General features: G+C 42.1%; 1 protein-coding gene across 1 annotated transcript in view; it reads right to left on the bottom strand.

Moving 5' to 3' along the window:
- The window catches only part of gbe1b (glucan (1,4-alpha-), branching enzyme 1b), a 75,006-nt gene that overhangs the window by 31,668 nt on the left and 19,430 nt on the right, over positions 1-23,908 (bottom strand). The window contains exons 7-12 of the mRNA XM_079272562.1: positions 23,105-23,314; positions 14,088-14,203; positions 12,824-12,951; positions 12,426-12,524; positions 3,574-3,684; positions 3,320-3,491 (exon numbers count right to left, since the gene is read on the bottom strand). Coding sequence (XP_079128688.1) covers positions 3,320-3,491; positions 3,574-3,684; positions 12,426-12,524; positions 12,824-12,951; positions 14,088-14,203; positions 23,105-23,314 — 836 coding nt within the window. The remainder of the gene's footprint in view (positions 1-3,319; positions 3,492-3,573; positions 3,685-12,425; positions 12,525-12,823; positions 12,952-14,087; positions 14,204-23,104; positions 23,315-23,908) is intronic.

The following is a 23,908-nucleotide window of genomic DNA, read 5'->3' as shown; positions in this document are numbered from 1 at the left end:
CTGTGTGGTGTTTGCTGTTGGTCATGAGTAAATAAATGGGTTTTTCTCGGTTAGACACTTTCAATTGATTTGCTTGCTCAAACTATTTGCTCTTGCTGAGCACTGACTAAATGACTGTCGACATTGATCTACTGACACGACATGTCATCTCAGATCTACTTGATTTTCTTCCCCCCCCCCCCCAACGCTCGCCCGATAGGCGGAAGTTCTCAGGGATGAACTTTAGAGCGGTGCATCACTGTGAAGCTTTCGGATTTTGTGTTCTTCAGGATAACTTTGAACTTTCATCCTTTATAACTGTTGTCACAAGATGACAGCACCATTATTTGAGTCAGCCATCAGCAGATCTCCAAAGAGAACGATGTTAGTTTTTCTGCCGATAATACGGGTCTCCTTTTCATAACTTACCTTCAACCCACTGAGCATTACTTGACAAAATGTGTACTTTAAAGTTTGAAATGCAAGTCTGCCTACCGATAATTTGTCTGATTAACTCTGCCAACTGTGATTTAAAGAAATGCAGCACAATTAGGCATAACTGTGAGGTAATCATCTTGAAATGGAGGACTTGATTTTACTTTTGTTATGGCTCCGTCAATACTACAATGGAGTTTGTGCTTCTATGATACAACACCTCTAAACAACAACGGACAGATTTACTGATGCATGAAAGGTTGAAACAAAAGTAGAAATGGAAAAAATCAAAACAACCCCTTTGAAGAAATTAGAATAAGTGAGGGAGTGGAGGAAAGTCGTACGTGTGATAAAGTATCCATCTGTTCCTTCAGTAGAACGGGTAATAAAAGGCTTGAAGTCTGGACGGGAGAAAACTGCATCAGCAAGAAGAATTATCATTGATCTCGAGGTTAAAAACTGCTTAGAGCCAGAAGCAAGATCGCCATTAAGGGCCGATTTTACAAGACAACGGTGAGGGACATGTTTCCACATTATATCAAGACAGGTGGAGGACTCTGAAGGAATTTACTGATTTACATTCTGTAGTTTAAGTGAATATAAAATACAGGTATTTATTATCGACACCCAAATCTCTGTCTGTCATTTTAGCAGCTCTAATTAAGATTTATTCTATAAAAACATAGAAAGGACTGACGCGGAACATAAAAACATAAGGATTTACAAGTGGAGGCCAATGGGAAGAATGGAGAAATGTATAGATAGTATAAAAGGTTCATATATCGTACGTATTACTACTTGGACAAGATGATCATCCCCATTTTTAATCAATGGAAAGTGTAAAGAATAAAAGCCATTTTACTATTCTGTTGTAGCTTTGTAAGAGAAATGCAACTACTCAACATGGAGGAGTAGCCAGCTGGGATCGGCTTAATAAATACAGTGAGTTGATGAGTTGCATTCCCTTTTCATGCCCATTTATTATTGCCTTATTTAGCCAGATTGAAGCATTTCAATCTGCAATGCATCAAATAGTGACTGGCTAATTCAGTAATCAACTGACACAAGACACTCATAAAAGATTGTCCTCGAGCTACTGTATATGTTCATGGCGTTCGGCTGTGCAATAATACAGTACATCTGATCAAAAGACACAAAGAAATAAGTATGGGTTAAAGGTTAAGATGGCAAATGAGCAGCTTAAGTCTATCTTCACAAAAGATAAGGGATTAGGCCGACTTCACGAAAGCATTGTCAAATAGCCACTTCAAGTATTGTTCTTCAACCACTCCACCATCTCTTGATGATTCCGATGCTGCACTGATTGAGAGTAAAAGTACATGAGACACAAAGCACAGTGTGACTTTTAGCTCTACTTAAGCCAGAGAATGAGATGTGATTACTATCAACTGTCCTTCAACAGCCCACAGGGGGTCAGTTCTATGACATCCTGTTCATTATGAGCTGCGCTGTTATGATTGTCAGACGCTTTGATTGTGCTCCCCCCCCCGCCCCCCCCCCCACGCAGGCTGCGTTTACATTAGTGAGGCTCATCTGAGGAAACGCATTCTCTTCAACCAAGGTCAACTGCCAACATCATGAATTATCACTTTATTATCTTTACCAGCAGGCCTCGATAAAGCTCAGATGGTGTGAGATGCATCTCAACAGTGACTGTGAATTGGAATCAATGTGGAAAAAAGAAAACCGGTAACCTATCCGATCTCAGACAGCTTTTGTCCTGTATTTCCCCATCGGCTCTTGAATGTATTAATGTCAAACCCACTTCAAAAGGTTCCTTTGATGCTTATCATCAGCCTTGACTCACTGGTCGCGAGCTACTCCGAGGATGTATCCATGAAAGAAATATAAGACATCTAATTACCGAGCACCTCATCCCGAATGGAAAGTAAGTGACAAGGGCTACTTCAAGCCTTAGTGAATTCGGATAACTTTATTATTGCAAAGGTAAATTATGTTGGTTTTACCCTGGAGCTAAAGAAACACATTATGGCAAAAGGATATGTACAAAAATGAATGCACAAAACACCCCAAAACAGTAGTGCAAATAAACACAGAAGGAATAGCTCATCAATTAAAAATGTACACTAAAGCCTGTTTCTGCCTGTTGCCCGTAGAGGACTTTGATGGACAGGAGAATAAATGTGCATTCATATCCGTTCATTGAACTCTTAGCGATTGTTGTGTCCGCTTGAGGGGAGAGCTTCAAATTCAGGATGAACACGGTTCACGAGAGAGATCTAGAATTAACTCTCAACAAAAACTGAAGCCAGCAGGACGACTAGAGATAGATAGATAGATAGATAGATAGATCTATCTATCGAGAGAGAGAGAATGATGATATGAAAAGCAATGTTATGCTGTGTTATACGCGATAGGATACTTGATGGGAGAGCTGAATCAACAATATTATACATTATGTATATCATGAACCAGAGTTTTGAATTGGAATGTGTGTAAATTAACTCCCCTATGCAAAAACATAATTATAGCAGGGCTGCAGCAGTCGATTATTTCTGTTAAAGACTTTTCTGCCTATTATTCTTTTCAACAATTCAATGAGTATTAAAATGTCTTAGAGATAAAGGTGATGTCAAATTGCTTGTTTTATCTGACCAATGGTTCCAAAACCACATTTATGTAATTTACAATGTGTTAGAATAATTGTTGTTGGGTCAATTTTCTGTCAATGGATTCATTGTTTGAACACTGAAATATTCCACCAGAACACCATCAAAACACAGGATCCGTTTGAGCTGCACATAACAAGGCTAACACAACATTTCTTAATGACTGCTCAATAGTATTTATCCTTGTATACACCATCATTTCCAGGCAACTTCTAGGTTTGTACGATTCTCTTGGCGTCACCACAATCACTCACCTATGAAGTTGAGGTAGCCTTCTCCACCCAGACTATGAGTGAGGAGGCGGATCATCTTATGCAGCTGCATGCCGCGGTCGATGACTGCTGTCATGGGAATCCGGGAGCTCATGTTGGTGTACATCTCCTTGTCCATCAGCCAGAAGGCCAGGCTCTTATCTCCAACCAGAGCCTGGAACGGCGAGTTATGTTTTATGACCCACAGCGTGATAATCCAGACACTTTTGAGTGGGATCTTGTAGCGAATAGCTTACCTGATCATGACTCTCTGCATAGGCTATGCATTTCTCTCCATAGCGCCTGTTGGTCAGTGTGTGGATGATATTGCCCATGTCCCAGTCCTCATCCTTTAACTCCTTCAAGATCTACAGGGTGACAGAGAGGAGTTATTGAAAAAGGATGTGATAGATGTGTAGCTGAGAGATCCATTCGCGCTCTGACTGATGGCTAAGCTCAGTATTTCAGTTCTGGCAGTCTTTCTACCTTTCTTAAAGTTTTCTCTGAGTTACCCTTCTTTCTCAGATCAATCTCTGTTTTGACATCTCTATATCCGCACTGTGAGTTATGTCTACCTTTGAATGGCGGTAATGGAGTTTTTAATAACTTCACTACAGCCCATGGGTAGTAAGGCATCAGTCCTCCCCACCTGAGATGGGAAAGGTCAGAGCCCCTCATCCAAACGGAGGGATTCAACAATAAATCCAACCAGGGAATCAATGCCCTGCCACTGGCCTGCCTACATGCACGGTTCCCGCTGAAGGGGTCATTTTCAGGAGGTGGAGGAGCTAACGAGAGCACAGGGGCAGAGTGAAGATAATCACGTGGGCAACGGAGATGATTTAATAAACAAGAGAGATGTTAGAAAGCCACAGTATCTATATCACTCCTAAATGGACAAAAAGAGAGAGTTTATGCCCTCCAAGAACTCTTGGTGATAGACATGCAGCCTGTCTGATGCTGGGGGAGTTGGAGAGCCCATCTCAGTGACAGGCTGAAGTCTGCTGGGTGGAATTTGCTGTGGCAGCTGATTGACATGTCAGGAAACCTTTATATTACTCTACAGAGACATAATCCTCAGAGTAAAGAAGGTAATTGTGTCGATCAATATGTCTGAGATGAACTGGCTGGTCCACCTAAATAGAGGCTCTCCCGCTCTATATATCACCATCTGTTGACATTCACTCTTCCTAACCTTAGCCTTGTGTGGCCGTATTAGTCATTCCCACTGCCACTAGAAAACGTCGGTGAGGCACTTCTCATCTGCATGTGCTACAGATTCTCAGACCTTTTAACTCCCTTTGAGCTCAGTGCGCTGCCTCAGATCCATGAGCCAAGCCACGCCGGCTGTTCTTTGGGTTTAGCTCAACACGGCCCCTGATGCAGAGGACCTCATACCTCGGAAACAAACATCACTGTAATTTCAACGATTACATTTTAAAATCACATGCAACAAGCAATAACAAGCAGGTTTTGGCAAAGACTGTATTTACTCGCCGTGGCTGCCAGGTTTGATCCAATGTCCACCGGTCAATGTCCGGTTTTTGTTAAAGTAGATTAAAGTGTATTTATACGACCATTTAATGTTAGAGGAAAATGAGAGGTATGAAGCAAAGTTTTCAGGCACATTAAGACGTTACGGTAAAAGACATTTGAAAAAATAAATGGATAAGTAAGGAAGTAAGAAAAAAGGAATAAAAGATGTACATAAATGGTCAAAAAAAATGAAGCATGTAATTTGCCTTGGTGTTATTTTAATTAAACTTAAAAAAAAAAACATTCATTTGTTTGACATTTATTTGCTTCTATAGTACAAGCTCTTTATTCAGCGGTAGGCCTACTGCATATTGGTAGCGAGAAAGTCTTTGTATACCTAGCGGGATATGAGTGAAGGCTGGAAAATCGATTGAAAAAACATCGGGGAGATTATTAGGTACATACACATCACCATGTGTGAAAAATGTTATGACTATGCATATCTAATAAATTACATTTCCTAACAATCAAGGCAGATGGGTCACAGTTATCAGGTGTCTGTTCTCAAGACACTTCTAAATGACAGTGTCTTGTTAAGGTTGATGAGGTTAGTAGCATCATGGAGAATATTATAATACAATAGTTAATTTATGGATAAATTGAATAGTGATTAAAAAAAAAGTATAAAAATGAATTTCCCTCCTGCAGCTAAACTAAGCCACACCAGCTAAAATTAAATAAATCCTCTAAATGCTGCACTCTTTTTTTTCCACCGGCTCCAATATAAAAGCCAAACAACTGAATCTGCAGAATATACCCCAGAGATCATCCCGTCTGCCTCCACACTCAGACACTTCCTTATGAATCATTACAATTCAAGTCGACCGCAAAAGTGGTCTGGGAGCAATTAATCTGGGAGTGGGGCTGTCGGAGCGGAGACAAGAGTGACTGGGTTGACGACTTCCCTACCACCAGCTCACCCACATCAGCACCGACCAGCCGAGCTTCCTGGCACCACTGACACTCCACTTCATCAATGATAATGAGCAGTGCACAAATCTTACTTTACAAGCCTGCTGTCAGGAGCCAACCAGAGTGCCCAGATTAATTAGGCAGAGCCAGAAATAAAATAAGAAAAAACAAAAATCCAGCGGTGCAGGATGAGGTCATCTCACTGCCACTAGCGTGCAGTGACTGATTCTAGAGCCTCTCTACTACCATCCCATCATGCTGGGAAGGACCAGGAGCTAGATGTGTTTAGTGTAAAGCTCTTGTTTTACATTTGGTGGCTGGCCCGAGCATCCTGCCTCTCCCGTCTTTACTGGCACAGTGTTGCTATGGGGACATCCTCTCTTCTCACATACAGTGCCGCCGCCCCCAGAGATGAGCGGGAAACAAAGGTGTGCAACACTCAATCCCATGGATCAAGTTAATGCACCCTATTTTTATACTTTCACAGTTTTTGTTGAAATTAATGAACATTCTGCCCACACAAATGTCTCCGGCTTAGCTGAAAGGCACTCCTTAGCTAGCCTCGGTTTGATAAAAGGAGTCAACGTCTAAATCTCACACCGCCAGTAACGCCATACAAGGGAGGCCTGAGAGTGCAATTAGCTAAAAAAGTAGAATGAAGCTGAAATGTGAACGTGGACGAGAGGAGGGTATCACCGGTCAGCGATGAAGCCGCTGACATGTTTACATAAACAAGCTAGAGTCCATCATCGCTCGCCGGTAGCCTGGATTTTATTAAGGCATGTTAATTGAAAGTGTTTCTAGTATGATATGCTATACAAAAAAAATTAACTTGCCTTATGATGGACATAGCAAAGTGTGTTGACCAGAAATGGATTTCCCCCTTGAACTAATGACGAGAGAGCTGTGCAGTCTGATATTTGCATTCAATTAAAAATAAATGGACGAACAGAAACTAAAATCGGGACAATTGACTCTGAGGTCATTCAAGTTGTGGAGCGGAGAGAAGCCGTTGAAAAGTCTCTGCATCGCCTTCTCTTCTCCTTGCCGTGACCGGCGAGCCCCCTACCGCCTCCGCCTCTAATTGTTTTCAATTACATCTCAATCTATTGTAGCTGGAGGGAAGGGTGCTTGTTAAATCAGAGGGCTTTTGTAACATTATCCATTAGGAGTGACAGCATTTTATGGTCATAATCAGATCGAATCATCCAAACTTGTGCTGTGCGCCTTATCTGGTCCTCATTAGGATATCTTAATTGTCCACAGCCTGTTGGTCCTAACGGCCTTCTGCAGCCAGTAAATGAGTCATATCACTCAGTCATGCTGGGGACGAAGCACAGCGTGAGGCCCCGCTCGAGGAACCGGGAGAGAATCACTGGTGCACACGTGAAACTATAAATAAGCCATGTTGCTCTGTCTGTCTCTCATTCCTTCCGTTTCTTCTTGCCCGTCTGTCTTCCTGAATGCCTGCCACCCCCCCCCCCCGCTCCATGTCTCCTTCTCCACAACACACCCCTCACTGGAGGCTCCACTTCAGTCCATTCAAATCCTTCCCTAATTGACACTCTGTGAGGAGAGGCAAGGCTAGCCCCGAGTGCACTTCACTGACTATACCAAGGCATGTTCATGTGAACGCTTCCCTGCACAGAAATACATGAATTCTGCTGCTCGCTTGCTCTCCCTCAGCTTTGCGATTCATGTGATGTCGAGTCTCCTCGGGGAGGCAACAAATGTAATTGAAAAAAAATGCAACCAGAAGAAGTATCTAAACGAATATTGCATTGCAAGCAATAGTTTGAAAAGTTAAAAAAGGAAAGAAAGAAAAAAACACCTCTCCAGGGGCGTCCCGAGGATAATCCTGTAAAACCTTTGGTTACCGTGGAGGAGGCTGCGTTTTTAGCGGCGCAGCACAGCCTGCCGCACAGCTATTGCAAGCATCACTGAGGAAGGTCAAGTCTGGGACTCTCTCCCCCTCCCCTCTCTTTTCCTCCCTCCGTCGTCGCTACTGAGTAAAACCCACCGCTGTGAGAGACAGACTTGATTAACGATGCATAAACTTCCCCCATCGAGAAACACAAGAAACCGTAGTGCGAGAGGATGCATGTGGCGCCGAGGTCACACACTCTGCTTTGCTTTATCACCAAAATATGAGTAAATATAACTTTCAGCGTGGACTAACTGGATAAAAAGTCACGGCTTTACATGAATCCTCCAAAAGATAACCTCTTCAGGCCTTCTACAAGCTGTATTTATTCCTTAAATATCAAAGAAGACCTCTACTTGCTCTAAACATACACAAGGAAATAAATGATGGGTTATGCACTGATCCCAAGTACAGTGAAGCTATTCTCCAGAAGAGGCAAACACTGCTCCAAAACAGGGTTGAAAGAAGCTGTACGGCCGTGTGTGATGGTGCCATCAGCTCAGACAGCAACTCTCAGAGAAAGAAACACATAACAACCTTTATCTATCTCTGGATTGATGGCTGAGTATGCATGCACTTTCCCTGTGCTGCTCGGCTTCCATATCACACAGTTGTGGACTTTCATACCTGATGGCTGCACGGCTATAAACAATGTTTTCCCATTGCGGGCCATTAAGTACTTTCACAGTGGCAGTTCGGGCTGAAGTGGAGAGCTAAAGGGTGCTTCAACAGTTGTTGTGGAAGGACGGAGAATATTTGGCGTCCAGAATTTTCACATCCAGTATGAAGTGGTGCCGGGTGGCAACATATCACTCGATGTTATTACGTTTGCTGGCAATGGTTACTCATCCTCTTTGAATTTTAGCAGCGATTACTGCTGAATTAAGTTATTCAAGTTACTGTTTTTGTAATCACCTTACCTAGATCCGTTATCTTACTCGATGATAACCTTTGCAATCATTGCTGCAGGTCATATATTTGTCAAGCAACATGTTAATGTGACTTAACATTACCAGCATATTCTAAATACACAGTATACACGTCCTGAACAGTAAACTAAACACTCGTGTTGTAAAGTCATCTGTTGGAGCGGATGCTTTTCAATGTCTTTTACTTCCGTGGGCAGTTTTCTATAACTTTTGGTGTTTGAGTACACATTAGTTACATGTCTGTACGAGAGCAGCGCAAAGAGCTGCATCTTATGCTGTCTGGCATGACTGGTGGTAACCTTGAGGAAACATGGGAAAACTGAGAACTCGTAGAACAGGCAAAAAAAAAAAAAAAAAAACCTGGTCCACCCTAAAGGGCCTTTACCCAAAAAGACTTCACTCTTCCAAACCAGCTTCTCCTCAGGACAGAATAACCAAGTTGTGTTTCTGATCCGGCATATCTCAGCTTATCGAGGTGAAGCTTGAGAACCAGTTCCCAACCACATTATACCATGCTACAACCCAAAGTAAATTTGAAAGGAAACGTGGTTAATGTGCCAAATAATTTTTACTGACTAATGAAACTTAATTGATAATGAAAATAGCATTTAAAAGGCGCAAAAGAAAAGCAAGAAAAAGCACAACACCCTCACTTAAACCATTCATCGTCATATCCTATTTCTACTTTAAGCGTGTCAATTTCTCAGTTAAGTTTCCAAAGTCACATTTCAACTTTAAGTTGAGCAATGACGTCTCTTTGTAAGCCAACAAGACAAAACTCCATCCAGAGTTTTCATGCTTTCAATGGAACGTTTGCATTGAAGACAATAAGCACCGAGGTAAACATGGACCGATGATAAACACACAATTCTTTCTCACTTTGTTTAGCAAAAGCATCTCTACAAATGAACACATATGTAAAGGTATTTTTTTACCTCACACAGATACCACTGTAAAATCTTAAGATATTTTGAAGCATCAGGGATCTGGTTTGGGAACCCGGTGTTCAAACAATGTCTGGATTTGAGGACAATAAACCATCATGCTATATTGCCATTTCCTTACATTTATTCATTCATTATTTATGTTCTTATATTTCTTCACAGCTTAACCGTGTGAACATATTCATTACGGCTGAAATGATCCTGTGGCCTTGTGAAGGAGGAGATGGTGATATACCCGCTTGTATGAAGGTTTGTTATTAGGAAAGTAAAAGTAACAGAGCATTGAATTCTAACAGAAAAATAACCTTTGCTTTGACATCATGTCAAGCCACCCCAAGGACAGACATATGAGACGGAATAATGAATGAAAGTGAAACGTAAAAGGTGACTGCCAGCCTATTCAAATGCTCCACTTCAGGAAAAAAACACAACACAAGACATTTCAGCTTGGATCAGTGACTAGATGACCTTTCAGTTAACATTATGAAAGTTAGTCTTCCTTTTGCTTTTATTTTCAATCACAATTATTTCTCCTCCATCATTTATTCATAACTCTGTGTTTGAAAGGATAAATAATGACCTTCCCATTTACACAGCGGGCAAGGCAAGGCAAGTTTATTTGTATAGCACATTTCAACAACAAGGTAATTAAAAGTGCTTCACATAAAACCATTAAAAGCATCAAAACACAAGGCAAAAGAAAAGGAGATTTCAAAAACAATTTAAAAAAACAGTGTAAGAAATAAAATGCAGTAGTAAAATGCAGAAATGCAGGAAATTGATTAATATATTAATTGAACGTGGTTCAATTAAAGGCAGCAGCAAACAGAAAGGTCTTCAATCTTGATTTAAATGAGCTGAGGGTCTCAGCAGACCTGCAGCTTTCTGGGACTTTGTTCCAGATATGTGGAGCAGAAAAACTGAACGCTGCTTCTCCATGTTTAGTTCTGACTCTGGGAACAGATAGTAGACCGGTCCCAGACGACCTGAGGGGTCGGGATGGTTCATAAGGTAGCAGCAGATCGGAGATTTATTTTGGTCCCAAACCATTCAGTGCTTTGTAAACCAACAGCAGGATTTTAAAGTCAATTCTTTGTTGGACAGGAAGCCAGTGCAACGACCTCAGAACTGGAGTGGTGTGATCCACCCACCTGGTCTTAGTGAGGACTCGAGCTGCAGCATTCTGAATCAGCTGCAGCTTTCTGACGGATTTTTTACAGAGACCTGTAAACACACCGTTACAGTTGTCCAGTCTGCTGAAGATAAATGCGTGGACAAGTTTTTCCAAATCCTGTTGAGACATAAGTCCTCTAATCCTTGATTTATTCTTCAGGTGATAGTCGGCTGATTTTGTAATTGTCTTGATATGGCTGTTCAGGTTGAGGTCTGAATCCATAACTACACCTAGATTTCTGGCTTGGTTTGTGGGTTTTAACATCAGTGACTGAAGCTGAGCAGTGATTTTCAATTGTTCATCCTTGGTACCAAAAACAATTACTTCTGTTTTATCTTTGTTTAATTGAAGAAAATTCTGGCACATCCAGTTGTTTATTTGTTCAATGCAGTTACCCAGCCCTTGTATGGGATTATAGTCCCCTGGTGACATAGTTATGTAGATTTGTGTGTCGTCTGCATAATTATGATAACACACTTTGTTGTTTTCCATAATCTGAGCTAGTGGAAGCATGTAGATGTTGAACAGAGGAGGGCCCAGTATTGAACCTTGGGGAATACCACATGTCATTTTAGTCAGCTCTGATAGGGTAGGATTAAGGAGGGGGGGGGGTGACCCGTTTACATTTGCACATGTGTCTCACCGTGAATGTGACATTGTGATTGTAGAAGTTTATTTATTGTTATGCTTCTTAGTCCTTACAGTCAGTAGTCTGGACTATACTGTTTGGAGCACCTTTTTGTTATTCTACTTAATTGTGTTTAATATAATCGAGTGTTTTAAGTAAAGTTTCCTATTATATAACAGCCTAGGCTCTAGGAGCAGTGTGATTTTATAGTGCAGTATTGGTCAATCAATGTGGAATAATATGAATCTCTAAATGAAGGTTGCATTCTATTCATTAAGCGACCGGAAACGTTTATAATGTTGTCAAAACACCTCTTACGGTAACGCAGACACTACTATCTACAGCCCTTACTGTAGAGCTACAGTAAAGAAATTGAGTTTCTAGACAAAGGATTAATACTGGTACATTCAGGCAGTAAAAATTAAGTGTTTTCTGAACATTAAAGCATGAAAAAATGTTGTAGCAGAAACCCAAAAATACAAGTGCCAACCTAAAAATGAGTACGTTAGCTCTTCTTTAACCCAGGAATATTCTGTGTGATTGTAATTATGTGCATTGTACAAGTATAGACACAAACCTTTCAGAGGATATTAGCATGTATAGCTTACTCCTAAATTCAGAAGTCTGTTGGTAATGTTGCAGGTTACATCTAGTGTCCAGGTGTATTAAGCCTCCGTGTCCATTAAAGTCACACCGGAGCAAACCGGTGTACAGGTTCCTTCAGGGAAACACGGGGCAAGAGCCTTGTGTCACTATATTGCTAGACAAGTTTCACATTTGAAAGCTTCTTAAAAAACTCCAATGCTTAGCAACAGACCCAGCTGTAATATAGCGCGAGTATTTATTCAGGCCTCCTATCTTGTCCTGTCATTCCCTTTGTCTTTCATCCCTGCTTCGAGCTGCTTTTAGTTTTCTCTTTACTGTATTTATAGGCTCATATATTTCTGTGTGAGCAGAGGCCCACAGTGTCCGTGAAACCTGCTGGGGGGGGGGAAGAAAAAACAAAAACAGAGAAAGCACAAATAAAAAAGCGGTAGATCAAAAAGAAATAAATAATCTTACCTGAATCCACTTGTCAGGGATGGCCATACCCAGTCGGTAGTCAAACCCGAGCCCTCCCTCCTCCACTCCTCTGCAGACAGCAGGCATTCCCGACACATCCTGCAGACAAGTCAGACTATTTCAGATCACATTTTCCCTTTGGGTGCACAGCTTTCTTTCCCTGTAGTCAGCCACGATCACATCAGTACCACTCCACAACTCGCATATTAAGACAATCCTATACCACAGGCCAAAAAAAAAAAAAAAGAGTGATACCCCATTTCCTTTTGCATTACCTCTTAATTATACCAATGAATACGCAAGTAAGCTATGAAGTGCTTTTAATTAATAATAGCTGTGGGCAGTGTCATTGCAAAGTAAGTGGAAGCTAAAAGGTGTGTTGTGCAGTGTGTTTTTACCTCTGCAACAGTGATGCAGTCAGGATAAAGGGTATGGAGAATGTGATTGGCAAGCATTAGGTAGACCAAAGAGTCCTCGTCCACCTGTAGGCCAAAGTACTCACTGTAGTCCCCTGAGAAGCCAGAGCCTGAGGAGTAAACACCCACAGCGTCAACACTCATGTTTCCCACTAAGAATCTTAAAATCCTCCGTTCCTCAGTGTGTTTACGTACTGGTGCCGTTTTACTACACGGCTTTCATTCTGAACAGTATTCGACATGAAGACAAAAGTGTAAAGCAAATGCTCATTCAGTTTAGTGCCGACACTTTGACTCATTATCTGATAGCAAGTACATGAGCTACACAGTAAGATGCCACTTTAGAGACTGTAAAGTAGCACCTACCATTACCTGTAGCATATTCAAAGAGATCCATAATAACATATTACACATATCACACACTGTGCGACAGCAATTGCAAAGGATCATGTGGATTCGTTCCTGTGCTCTCTGCGTAAGGTTTGTGTAAGTAGTGAACGTTTTTTCCAGACACCAAAATGCATTGTGTGCATTCAGAAGGTTGTCGAGTGCATTTCCCCGCTCACAAACCAAACGCAAAGCTAAACAGAAACACGCAGTCTTCTTCTATCCCACCTCTCGCTGGCACATTACTATGCATCTCAAGGTGTTAACATTTTATCAAAGCGTGGAATCGTTGCGTGATTTAATTGGCACTCTTTGCTGAATAATTGCTAAAAATATACCAATCAGACAACACTGTAGCATGTAAAATGACACACTTCAGTCAGAAGGTTGACCTCATTTGAAATACTGTAGAGGAACATGTTTTAATCAGGCTCCAGTTACAGTGGCTGTTCTGTCTGTGAGTACTTCACTTTTTAGTGTTTCACTCAACTCAAATACTTTTAACATTTTCATGTTTAGACAACAATAACAATTCAATACATTTATAGCTATGCATTCATTTGTTGTGTTTTTTTACACAGTATAAATTGCCTCGCAGTGAGGCATACAGCTCATTGGTTAACCACTGGTGTGGGATCATTATCGGCCCAAAGCCCAGGTATTGGTTTCTGTATCGGGAAGGAAAAAGCCGGATCTCTATTTAGTTTTTTATCGAAACAAGCTTTCGAGATCAGAAATGTGACCACACGAGTCCGTGCGTCATACTGTACTGTGGGTTTCAAAGGAGTGGAGGATGACATGCTTTACACACACACACACACACAATATGAAATATGACATGCACACAAACCAGCCTTACCGATGCCATGGTGATGGTACAGCATCGAGGTAATACCATCAAATCTGAAGCCGTCAAAGCAGTACTCCTCCATCCACCAGCGCAGGTTTGACAGTAGGAACCGCAGCACCTCCCAGCTAGTAAAACACACAAACGGGCACAGGCACGCACACACACACACACACACACATTCAAGGTCAGATAGACAAGAAGCTGTGAATTATTCACACATCTCATCATACACTTAAGGCACCAGAGATTCATTTTCACCGCTACAGGACATTCACATATTGATACCCAAAGCTCCATTATGTTGGAGATGGAGTGTCAGTGACATGAGATGGTGTTTTCATTAACTACACTGTAGAGGAGACGCTGCCTTTCATGTAACCGGGTGTCAGGATGAGAAATCAGTGGCATTCAGTTCGCATCAAAGTTTTCCGATTTCCATCGGACCACTTGGACGACCACTGAGCAAGCGTTTAGCATAGGCAGGCCCATCCCCCGGTATGTGAACAGATAGGATTTCATGCTACACTTGGGTAAACAAACACCATGCAGGGGAATTGAAATAAAGCATACGCTTCTACTTGCTTTGGCTTCCCTATTCAACATGTGACGAGCTCCTCTGTCCTACAAGCGAGAGAGAAAATACTCAAAAAAAGAAATAAGCAAAACCAACAAAATATCTGAGTATGAAAGCGGAACTTGTGGCACGGTTTTGTTGCCCACGGTGTTCTACAAAGCATGAAAATGTCCTCCGTGCCCGTTGGCTGGACTGTGTTGACGGAGGCTGGAGAAGGTGGATTCCATAAACGGCCCTATAGCTCCCGACTGAGCGATGGGAGAGTCATCTGGATCTGAGCAGCCACTTAAGGCAAAGTACACTACGCACCTCACCTCTTTCCCGCTCAGTGGCGTGTTGTCATGGAAGCGTTAAACTCAGGATTTAGTTCTCTATGCGGTGTGCGTAATGAGCACGGAATGAAACACTGTACCCACCGATTCCATGCTCCAAAGCAGCAGAAAGGCGAAGTGGATGTGAGGCGAATGACACATTCATGACACTGATTAAATGTGAACTGCCGTCTCTGCTTATGCTGACACTATCAACTCAGATGATCTCTGTACACTCGGCTCCAACAATGACTGTATTGATGTGTATAGTGTACCTGAATGTATCCCATACTTAGAAACACGATATATTTTCTATTTTTGCAAGAAGCTGGTATCTATAGGATAGAACGTCTATGTAGACATTGCCCTGCCCCCTCCCAGCCATACCCTAAAGAGTCAATGTCCTGTGTCTATCTACTAGGACTCCCACTTGGTAAGATTTCATTTGAGGAAAATCCATCTGAAAATGTTTTGGTTGTTATATATGATTAAGACCAGAATTCTATCGTTGTCAACTAGCATACAGTTTAAGGAGAAAGTGTAACCAGTGATCAGAATAGTCACTCTTACTGCGAGACTCTTACTCGCATTGGTCTCACCTCGATAGTGGATTAAATACACGAACAGAAACATTTGGAAGATTTACCATCTCAAATGAAGTGGACCGCAAAACATCCTGTTCAACAAAGGTAATCGTAAGGCTGACGTTTTAGTAAATTCCATAATTAAAAATGTAAATATGATATTGAGTGAGGTTTTCTTACTTCTGGAATGTAACTTGGAATTTTCTCTCTGTATTTACAGTAGCAGTTCACAAACCTCATTCAGTCCCTGAATTAAAAAGAGTTAGGCATTGAATTTCATTTGGGGTTTTTTGTTAGTTGGGACCACACACACACACACACCAACATTTCTTGCTTCAATGATGCAATTTCCTCATGTCAAAAAACAGTTGAAGCAGTGAGGAGTCCCAGATTCATGCTTCAACGACCCTTCGATAATATCTCAACAACATAAGTCCATCCAAACACGAGACATGTATTGCTCTCAACAATACCTCTGCTTAAAGTTTTACATCTGTTTCATCCCCTGAATCTTCAAACAATAAAATTCAGAGGATTACATCCTTTTTGGTGAAAGACAAAATCCCAGATATTTGTGTCCAGGTAGGCCATGACTCAAAAAACACATTTAAATGCATTGCCTTCTGTACTCCATTCCTCAGGGATGATCAACCTCAGCATTGTTTGACAGGTGTGAAGCTGCATGTTACATCGGCGCTTCTTCCTTCCCTTGAGGAAGAGCACGAGGGAGCCTGGTATGATCCGATATAGCAGCCTGGCTGGGTGGTCACGCAGACCCTGTGATAAATAGATTAGGTCCTCCACTCCAATGCGCAGCGCCAACAAAGGCTCAGACACAATGTATCCTCACGGGAGGGAGATAATAGCCAGTGAGAGCCAGAGGCCCCAAGATGAAACCATACTGCCACATTAGGACCCACAATGCCATTAATCATCAAGTCCAATTACAGTGGGAAAGTTAGATCTCTATACCAGACGCAATACACCGCTTATCTATGCAGTTCAATGAAGTTCACTCGGCCTGTGGTGTTAATACAAAAGCAAATTGCATATTACACCGTCCTCATGCTAAAGCTCAGCAATGACAGCGACACCTGGTTCGGGAGCACTAACAGAGTAAAGCGCCGATATTGCTGCTTGTAGAGTACGATAAGGTCATCTATCAGACGTACTGTTGTTTTACCTGCACGAACACACTGCTACAAAGTCAATTCAAATAATAGACTTTTTTCTTTCTACATCAGCTTCGCGCATAGTTGCTCCTTATCAGAGCTTATTTCCTCCTCAAGCTGAACACGACTCTGACCCATATTATGGTATTTGGGTTCCGTTGGCAGCAGAGCCGATACGGAATCATGCCGTGCCTCTCGAAGTCAACTTTGCATAAGGGGGTCAAGGAAACTCGTCGCGATGGGAGAGAGAAAGATTTAAGTCCCCGTTTTCTCAACATCACAGGTAAGCCGCAGATAAGACCAAATAAATTTAGGGAGCTGACAGGTCATTCCACACGAAGTGTGATGCTCAAACAACAATGCTCGACAGCCTGATTGATGGTGTGCATTTGTTGGACCAAAAAGGACGAATAAGGAGTCTCATTTAACGCAATTCAAACTTTTCTCCAATCCCCGAAGCCATGAATGCGTCCAGGACAGAGACATTGACAGGAGAGACACCTGCAATAAATTCACATTTCTAGGTTGAGGCTTTGATTTATTTATTTATTCAATCATGGAATTATTCATCCAGCTTGTGGGTACATTAAATACACATATGCACTGAAGACTTGATGTTGTATAATGCATTTTCGATTACATTTGTGACTAACAGGTAGAGATTTTAATCATGTTTCATCAAATAAGCCACTGTCCAGTAAAACATGGTTCAATCAGCCAAGTGTTGGTCTTAAAATGCAAATGTGGGCCTTTTGCTGGACATGTGTAAGGAATACGTGTTGATATTTCGCGCCGCATTGTTGAGCAGCCCTCCAGGCAGTCTGGTGATGCTGGCTGCCTCGCTGGCTAAACTCATCTAGCTGCCTGACAGATTGTCCTTGTATTGCTGTGCTTTGTGTCAGATATCTACCGTTTGTCTGGCATTCCTTAGGTTGCCTGGCAGCTAGCTGCTTTCGCTTGGCATCCTGGGAGAGATACTCTGCTGCCTGTGAGACCGTTTGTAGGTTTAGCACCCTATAATTAGTATCACCTTGTACTTGTGTGGCAGACAAACTCTGCCCCATTGGAGTTTTCGCCAGTGGACCACGTTTTAGTCGTGGCACACTTGGCATTGGTTAATTACAAAAAAAAAATAAAAATAAAAGAGGTGGGCCAGAACCTGGCAGTGAGTCTTGAGGGAAAATGCAGCCTTACAGGCTTAGCTGAGGGGAATAACAGTCCCTGGGGTTGTTAAAGTAGAGGAGGAGGGACGAGCCACAGCAGGCACCATTTCCACACAGAGCGTGACAACGGCCTCTAGGTGAGCAATGCACCTTGTTTGATGAACCCAGCCAGCAACATCAGATTCTGAAAATGAGGCCAATGCGAAAATACCTTAAACTTGCATTTTTTTTCTAACAGCCAGCAGGGGCGACTCCTCCGGTTGCATAGAATTCTATGAGACAATGACTATACATGACAGTAGTTTGTAGTAATGAAACCTATATGGCATAAACTGTTTTTTAATGGGAGTGACAGTACATTTATTTAAAAAAAAGCATACTTCAAAGGATCAATGGATTCAGCATTACATTATACATCACAGAACCTATATTATGTGACACTGCCTTATTTGAGGTCTCAGTGTAGAATATACTTCCAATCTAAGCAGTGCTAATCTCATTTAGTGAATATCTATAAGCTATTTTTGGTCCTCATTCATTTAGGATCATCAGCGGCACACAGGCACAGTAATATTCACTATTTATATTGCCCCATGCACAAATCATTAACAATTATTTGAACGCAATAAAAAAGACACGCATAGAATAATCTTGTCAAAGGGAGAATTATTGCTCCTTGGTCCTCAAACACAGGGTCGGTCTCTCAGCATGGGAACACGCAGAAGAGTTAATAAAAGAGTTTTCAAAAGCCTGGCCCTGGGCCTATTTTTCATATCTTAAGAATTCACACAACGATTGATGAAAAATGGATGCAAATGATCCTGAGAGAGGTGGAGGGGATTACAGAACAAGCCCACATCAAGCTTCTTAGAACTCTCACATCTGAGGGCCCTGATCTGCAGAAAGTGACCGAGCCCACGAGCCTGTCTCAAGGTGACTGACGTTTAAAAAAAAAAAAAGGTTTATGAAGGAAACAGCCGGCAAAAAAATAATTTCAGATTTCCCCTGGTTCGTTTCTGCTTATCACATCAAGAGCAGTTGAGAGCCCCGTGCATCATTTGTACATTCACTTAAACTCTACCTCCCTATAAGTTTAGGAGTTTAAAAATTCTTCATCAGACAGTCAATTGATATAAACGCAAAATATATTTTGAAGTTTCAAGGGCATTTAGAACGTTTCAGCTGAAAACAGCTTTAAGCAAAGGATTTATTACCTTTCCCGCCATTATACGCAAACTATTCATCTAATTTAACTGTAGGTTCTTTGCAGAAGACATCACACATTGGCGGGCTTTCCAGATGGCGGGCAGGCAACCGGAGGCAGGTTCAATACTGCAGCAATAACGGCCATGGTTTGCACCGTTTACGGCTGTTCCAACCGATCAAATCGGGGGATCTAACTACATAGCTAGCTGAAACTGAACCAAAAAAAAAAAAAAAAAAAAAAAAAACAGCCCATGGAACAGCCAAATGAAACCAAAGTACCATTGAACAACAAGCAAACTAGCTTTCTCCCACATAAAGATAATGATAAAAACACAGACAAAAAACACAAACATAGCCAGACACGCGTGATAATATCGCCCTGTGGCGTTTGTGTGATGTTTTGCAGTTTTAGCTAGCTATCCCGGCAGCTAACTAGCTATCTAACGAAATAGCTGTAAGCCTTCAGATTCTCGTACACCTTCATCTTGCAAGCTGTGTAGTAGGTCTGGAGGACGAGGTCATTTGTAAAGTTGATCGCCTCCACACCAGGCAAAACGGTCAAGTTGTGGGAATAAAAAATTAAAATGTTGCTCGTCATCATTTTGTAGGAATCATTTCCTTTTATGTATTCAACTTGCTCCATTTCCATTTCGCACAGTATATAGGTTCTTCACTTCCTGCCCTCAATCTGAAAATTGCTCGTCATAATAATCACATGATTGCAAACAAGCTACTTAGTAAGTGGAAGTACAAGCTACTTTTAATACTGAGGTGCCAAGAACCTCCCGACATACACCAGCAGCGAGGGCAAGCGTCTGCAGTACGTGTCTTCAAATGCCAATGACTCAGAGGCAACTCAAGTAAACAACTGGACAGCAGGCATCTATCTAAACACTATTCACTTCAGACGGAGCTGAATTTTTTATGAGGGAAAGTTGAAGAGAAACCCGTACAAACTAGAAAAAAAGGGAAAAAGGGTGCTCTCTGATAAAGCTGCAGAAGTACAAGCGGAGCAGAAGAGGCAGCAACAAGGAAAATACATCTCTGCTCCAATAGCCAGTGTCAGTCAGCGTCTGTCAACCTAATAAGAACATCACGGTCGGACTGCGATGGCTGATAGCAGGGCTGCTTGATTAAAAACAGCCTGCGTTTCACACCAGGATCGCGGCTTGCCTCCGAGGTTCATTTCCTTCCTAAGGGAGTAGCAGAAAAGCTCGACACAAACCGACACGTCCAAACAACCTGTGAGAGGCAGAGAAGACAAATGAACCGGCTGTGACATTGCGGCGCTCCTTAGGGCTTTTACAAATGACTCCTCATATGCCTCCCAGTCCTGGCATATGTCTGCACTGTGTCTAATGAGTGCTGCGGATATGAGGCGAGTTCAATAAGTAATGAAAGAAGAACCGTGTTCCCTTATTATAGCCCCCATGCCTGACACTAAACATGGTATAATGTATTGGAAACTGCTGCACACCGAAACACAGTTATTAAAAGCCAGTTGGAAAAAAAAAAAAAGCATTTGATAGACTCAACAGCGTCTCTTTACTGTGCTCTGGGATCATTTTCTGGGTACAGAGGCAAGAAGAGAGACACTTAATTAACAGAGCCTATAACAACAACAACAACGCCAATCAATAGTTGTGGTGTAAACTAAGCACCAGCAGAGGCGGCCGACTTCAGGCCTTTCATGTTTTTCCTCACACTTTTGTAATTAGCGGAAAATGTGAACATTACCAAAAACCTGCCAACGCTGCAACATCCAATCATTATTCACAACGATTAAAATTCAACACCTGTCTGGCCGGATGTGTAAAGGGTAAAATCAAGAGCATTTGAGGAAACTTACATTCACCGTTAATCGGCCACTCTATGCCTTAGGACAGCGGTTCCCAAACGTTTTAGGCCGCGCACCCCCTTCTACATCCCGACCGGGTTCGCGCACCCCCCCCCCCCCCCCCCTTAAAAAAAAAAAAAAAAAAAGAAGCAACAGAGCCTTTTAAGCCTTCATAGCCGCATAAGAATCGGACCAATGAGAGAACAGTTTGCTCGCGCGTGGCATTTGTTTACAAGATTTAGTCCGCTGTTAAATGTTGCAGTGTGAACACAAACCGAACAAAGGAGCAACTGCAACATTGTATCATATTAATCCCTGAATCAGAACAAAGCAAACGAACTGAAGGTGTGAAAACGCCCTGAAACACTGCAACAAAGTTTCAATAACTTTCAGTGACACAAGGCGTCACTTTTAAAGAGCAATCAGGATGCGAGGACACACGCACAGGCTCAGAGGCAGATGATCACATTTCATTTACAATTAATGAGCGACTAATGCAGCCAGGATGTCTTCGGACAAAGCATCGATGCGGCGCGACACAGTGTTGTTGGACACCGGGATCATGTCCAACTTTTTTGCTTCTTTCTCCCCAATCATACATTCCACCATCTCTCTGGCAGCTGGCAAGCTCACGTCTTCGGCGATTGTGTGCGGTAGCCCCTTTCTCGCTATTCTGTAACCAGATATGAAGCCCGTAGTGCGTCATTTATAGACCCAACACATGAATGAGACTCCAGTTGTTTTGGCTGTTTTGTAACTCCTCCAATTTGGATATAAACTATGTAAGGGGCTTTTGACTTGCACTGGCATGCTTGGTGTTCAGGTGGCGACGTAAATAAGAGCTTCAGACTGTTAGCCAGAACCTCACTGCACACCACGCACTGTGGCTTTGGGGAATCTGCGTTGCCAATCCAAGTGAAGCCCAGACACACATACTTTTCATCATATTTCCTCTTTTTTCCCAGTCTGATGCTCACTCTCGTTTCCTCTTTTTTCACCTTGACTCCGCGATGGGCCGATGTGCTCCCGATTTGTCTGTGCTATCCCTTCCTCCTTCCTCCGTCTCATCTTCCTCTGACTCCCGTTCGACTTCTTCTCCCGGTCTCTCCCCAACTGCACCTCTCCGTTCCCCTCGCCTCCGATTCCTCTCTCTCTCTCTGTCCCTCTCCTCTTTTACGACTGATAGCTTCAGATGTCCCACCTGACAGTTTTAAAATTAAAATTACATTTTTTTTTTAATATTTAATATTATTACACCATCAGACCGCCATTACACTTTTCCTCTCGCGCACCCCCTAGAGGCAGCTCGCGCACCCCCAGGGGTGCGCGCACCCCACTTTGGGAATCCCTGCCTTAGGAATATCAGATGAACAGTGAACCTGACTCCATGGCCATTTTGGTGGGAGATGCAATCTGTCATTTTGAGATCATGTCTTGCTTTTGACCTTCAGCACATCATGCTGTATCAGATGGTCTGAGAAAATACAAATAGCGGTATGTCAGCTCCCATTTGGCCTCATTTATCAACCGCTTCATATGTTGCTTATACATTTTTCTTTCAAATTCAGAACCCCTAAAACCCTAGTGCTCGTTCATCAGCCTTGTTTTTAAAAGGTAAACCTGAATGACTTGAACATGTTTTGACCATATGCATCATGCACATCCACAAATATGTTGTTTATCATTGCACAACATATTTTGATGCCAATAAACTTAATGCTAAAACTTGTTTATACCCGCCCCAGCCACAGCCTGCTCACCCTGCTGCCGTCTGGCAAGTGATACAGAAGCATCCGCTGCCATACCACCAGACTAGAGAGCAGCATATTTCCGCAGGCTGCCAGACACCAACAAAACAAAACAAAAAAATTTAAAAAAAAATTAAAAAAAAATTAAAAAAAGCGTTATTTTTTTAGTTTTTCTTACGTAGCATCAAGGGACAACTACATTACTTTGCACAACCGAGTTGTACAATGACAATAAAATAAGCTTGAACCTTGAGGTACCGTAGGTGGTAGCATGAAGACATTTCTCCTTCAATCTTGATTAACAGATATCCGATTCATCTTTCTTTGAAGATACACCCTGTCAATAACTGTAAGCTATATCCATACATACAGTACATCACAGAGTGATGGATTGATGCAAACACAGAAAAGTGGAACCAGACAGTTCGTACCTGGAGTAGTTGAAGAGGCGGCTGCCCCACAGGCTGTGCACCCCCCTGGGTGGAGAGTGGAAGAAACACGAGTCGGAGCCATCAAAGCAGTTCAGGCCGTCCTCAGTGTTCTGCGAGGCGTGGCTGTGAACGACATCCAGCAGCACCACGATGCCCATTGAATGAGCCACATCGATCATCTCTTTCAGCTCTTCCGGGGTACCGTACCGACTAGAAACACACACACGCACATATTAGTATTAGTCCTGAACCCTTTTATGTTTCATGGCCTAAATCTAACTCAACCAAATCCTAATGATAACCCCAAATCCCCAAGTCAAAATGTCATAACATCCCTTAGAGGAATAATGGACCAACTGTCCTCACAACAACAAACCTCTCAGTCTATTTCTAACGCCCAAACTAGACCATAACTTATCTCACTCCAAAAAAAAACGAGAAAAAAAGAAAAACGTGTGACTTGTGCAAGGTGATGACCATGAACAAAAAACGTCCTTGATTTTGAGTTTATTTTACCTTAAATTATCATCACAGTGACAACCGGTCTACGGTTTTAGAGAAAGTGCAAGGGCACACACTGAATTACCATTTGCATTAGAATGTGTCTGTGATTTAAATAACAACAGGACTATTGAGCGGTACACTATTTCACAAACATAATCTTCTCGGATCATTTATCTAAAGATCATACAGTCCCAACCACACCGCAGGATTTCGTTATTTGATAGTTTTGAATCACATTCGAACACTTCGACAGTGCTTTAATACCATTTAAAGGGTCATAAAGACGACAACTGTTTGTAT

The sequence above is a fragment of the Melanostigma gelatinosum genome (assembly GCF_949748355.1).
Source record: "Melanostigma gelatinosum genome assembly, chromosome: 7".
Classification (NCBI taxonomy): Eukaryota; Metazoa; Chordata; class Actinopteri; order Perciformes; family Zoarcidae; genus Melanostigma; species Melanostigma gelatinosum.
Note: the sequence above shows the minus strand (reverse complement) of the source record. Positions and strands in the feature narration are given on the sequence as shown.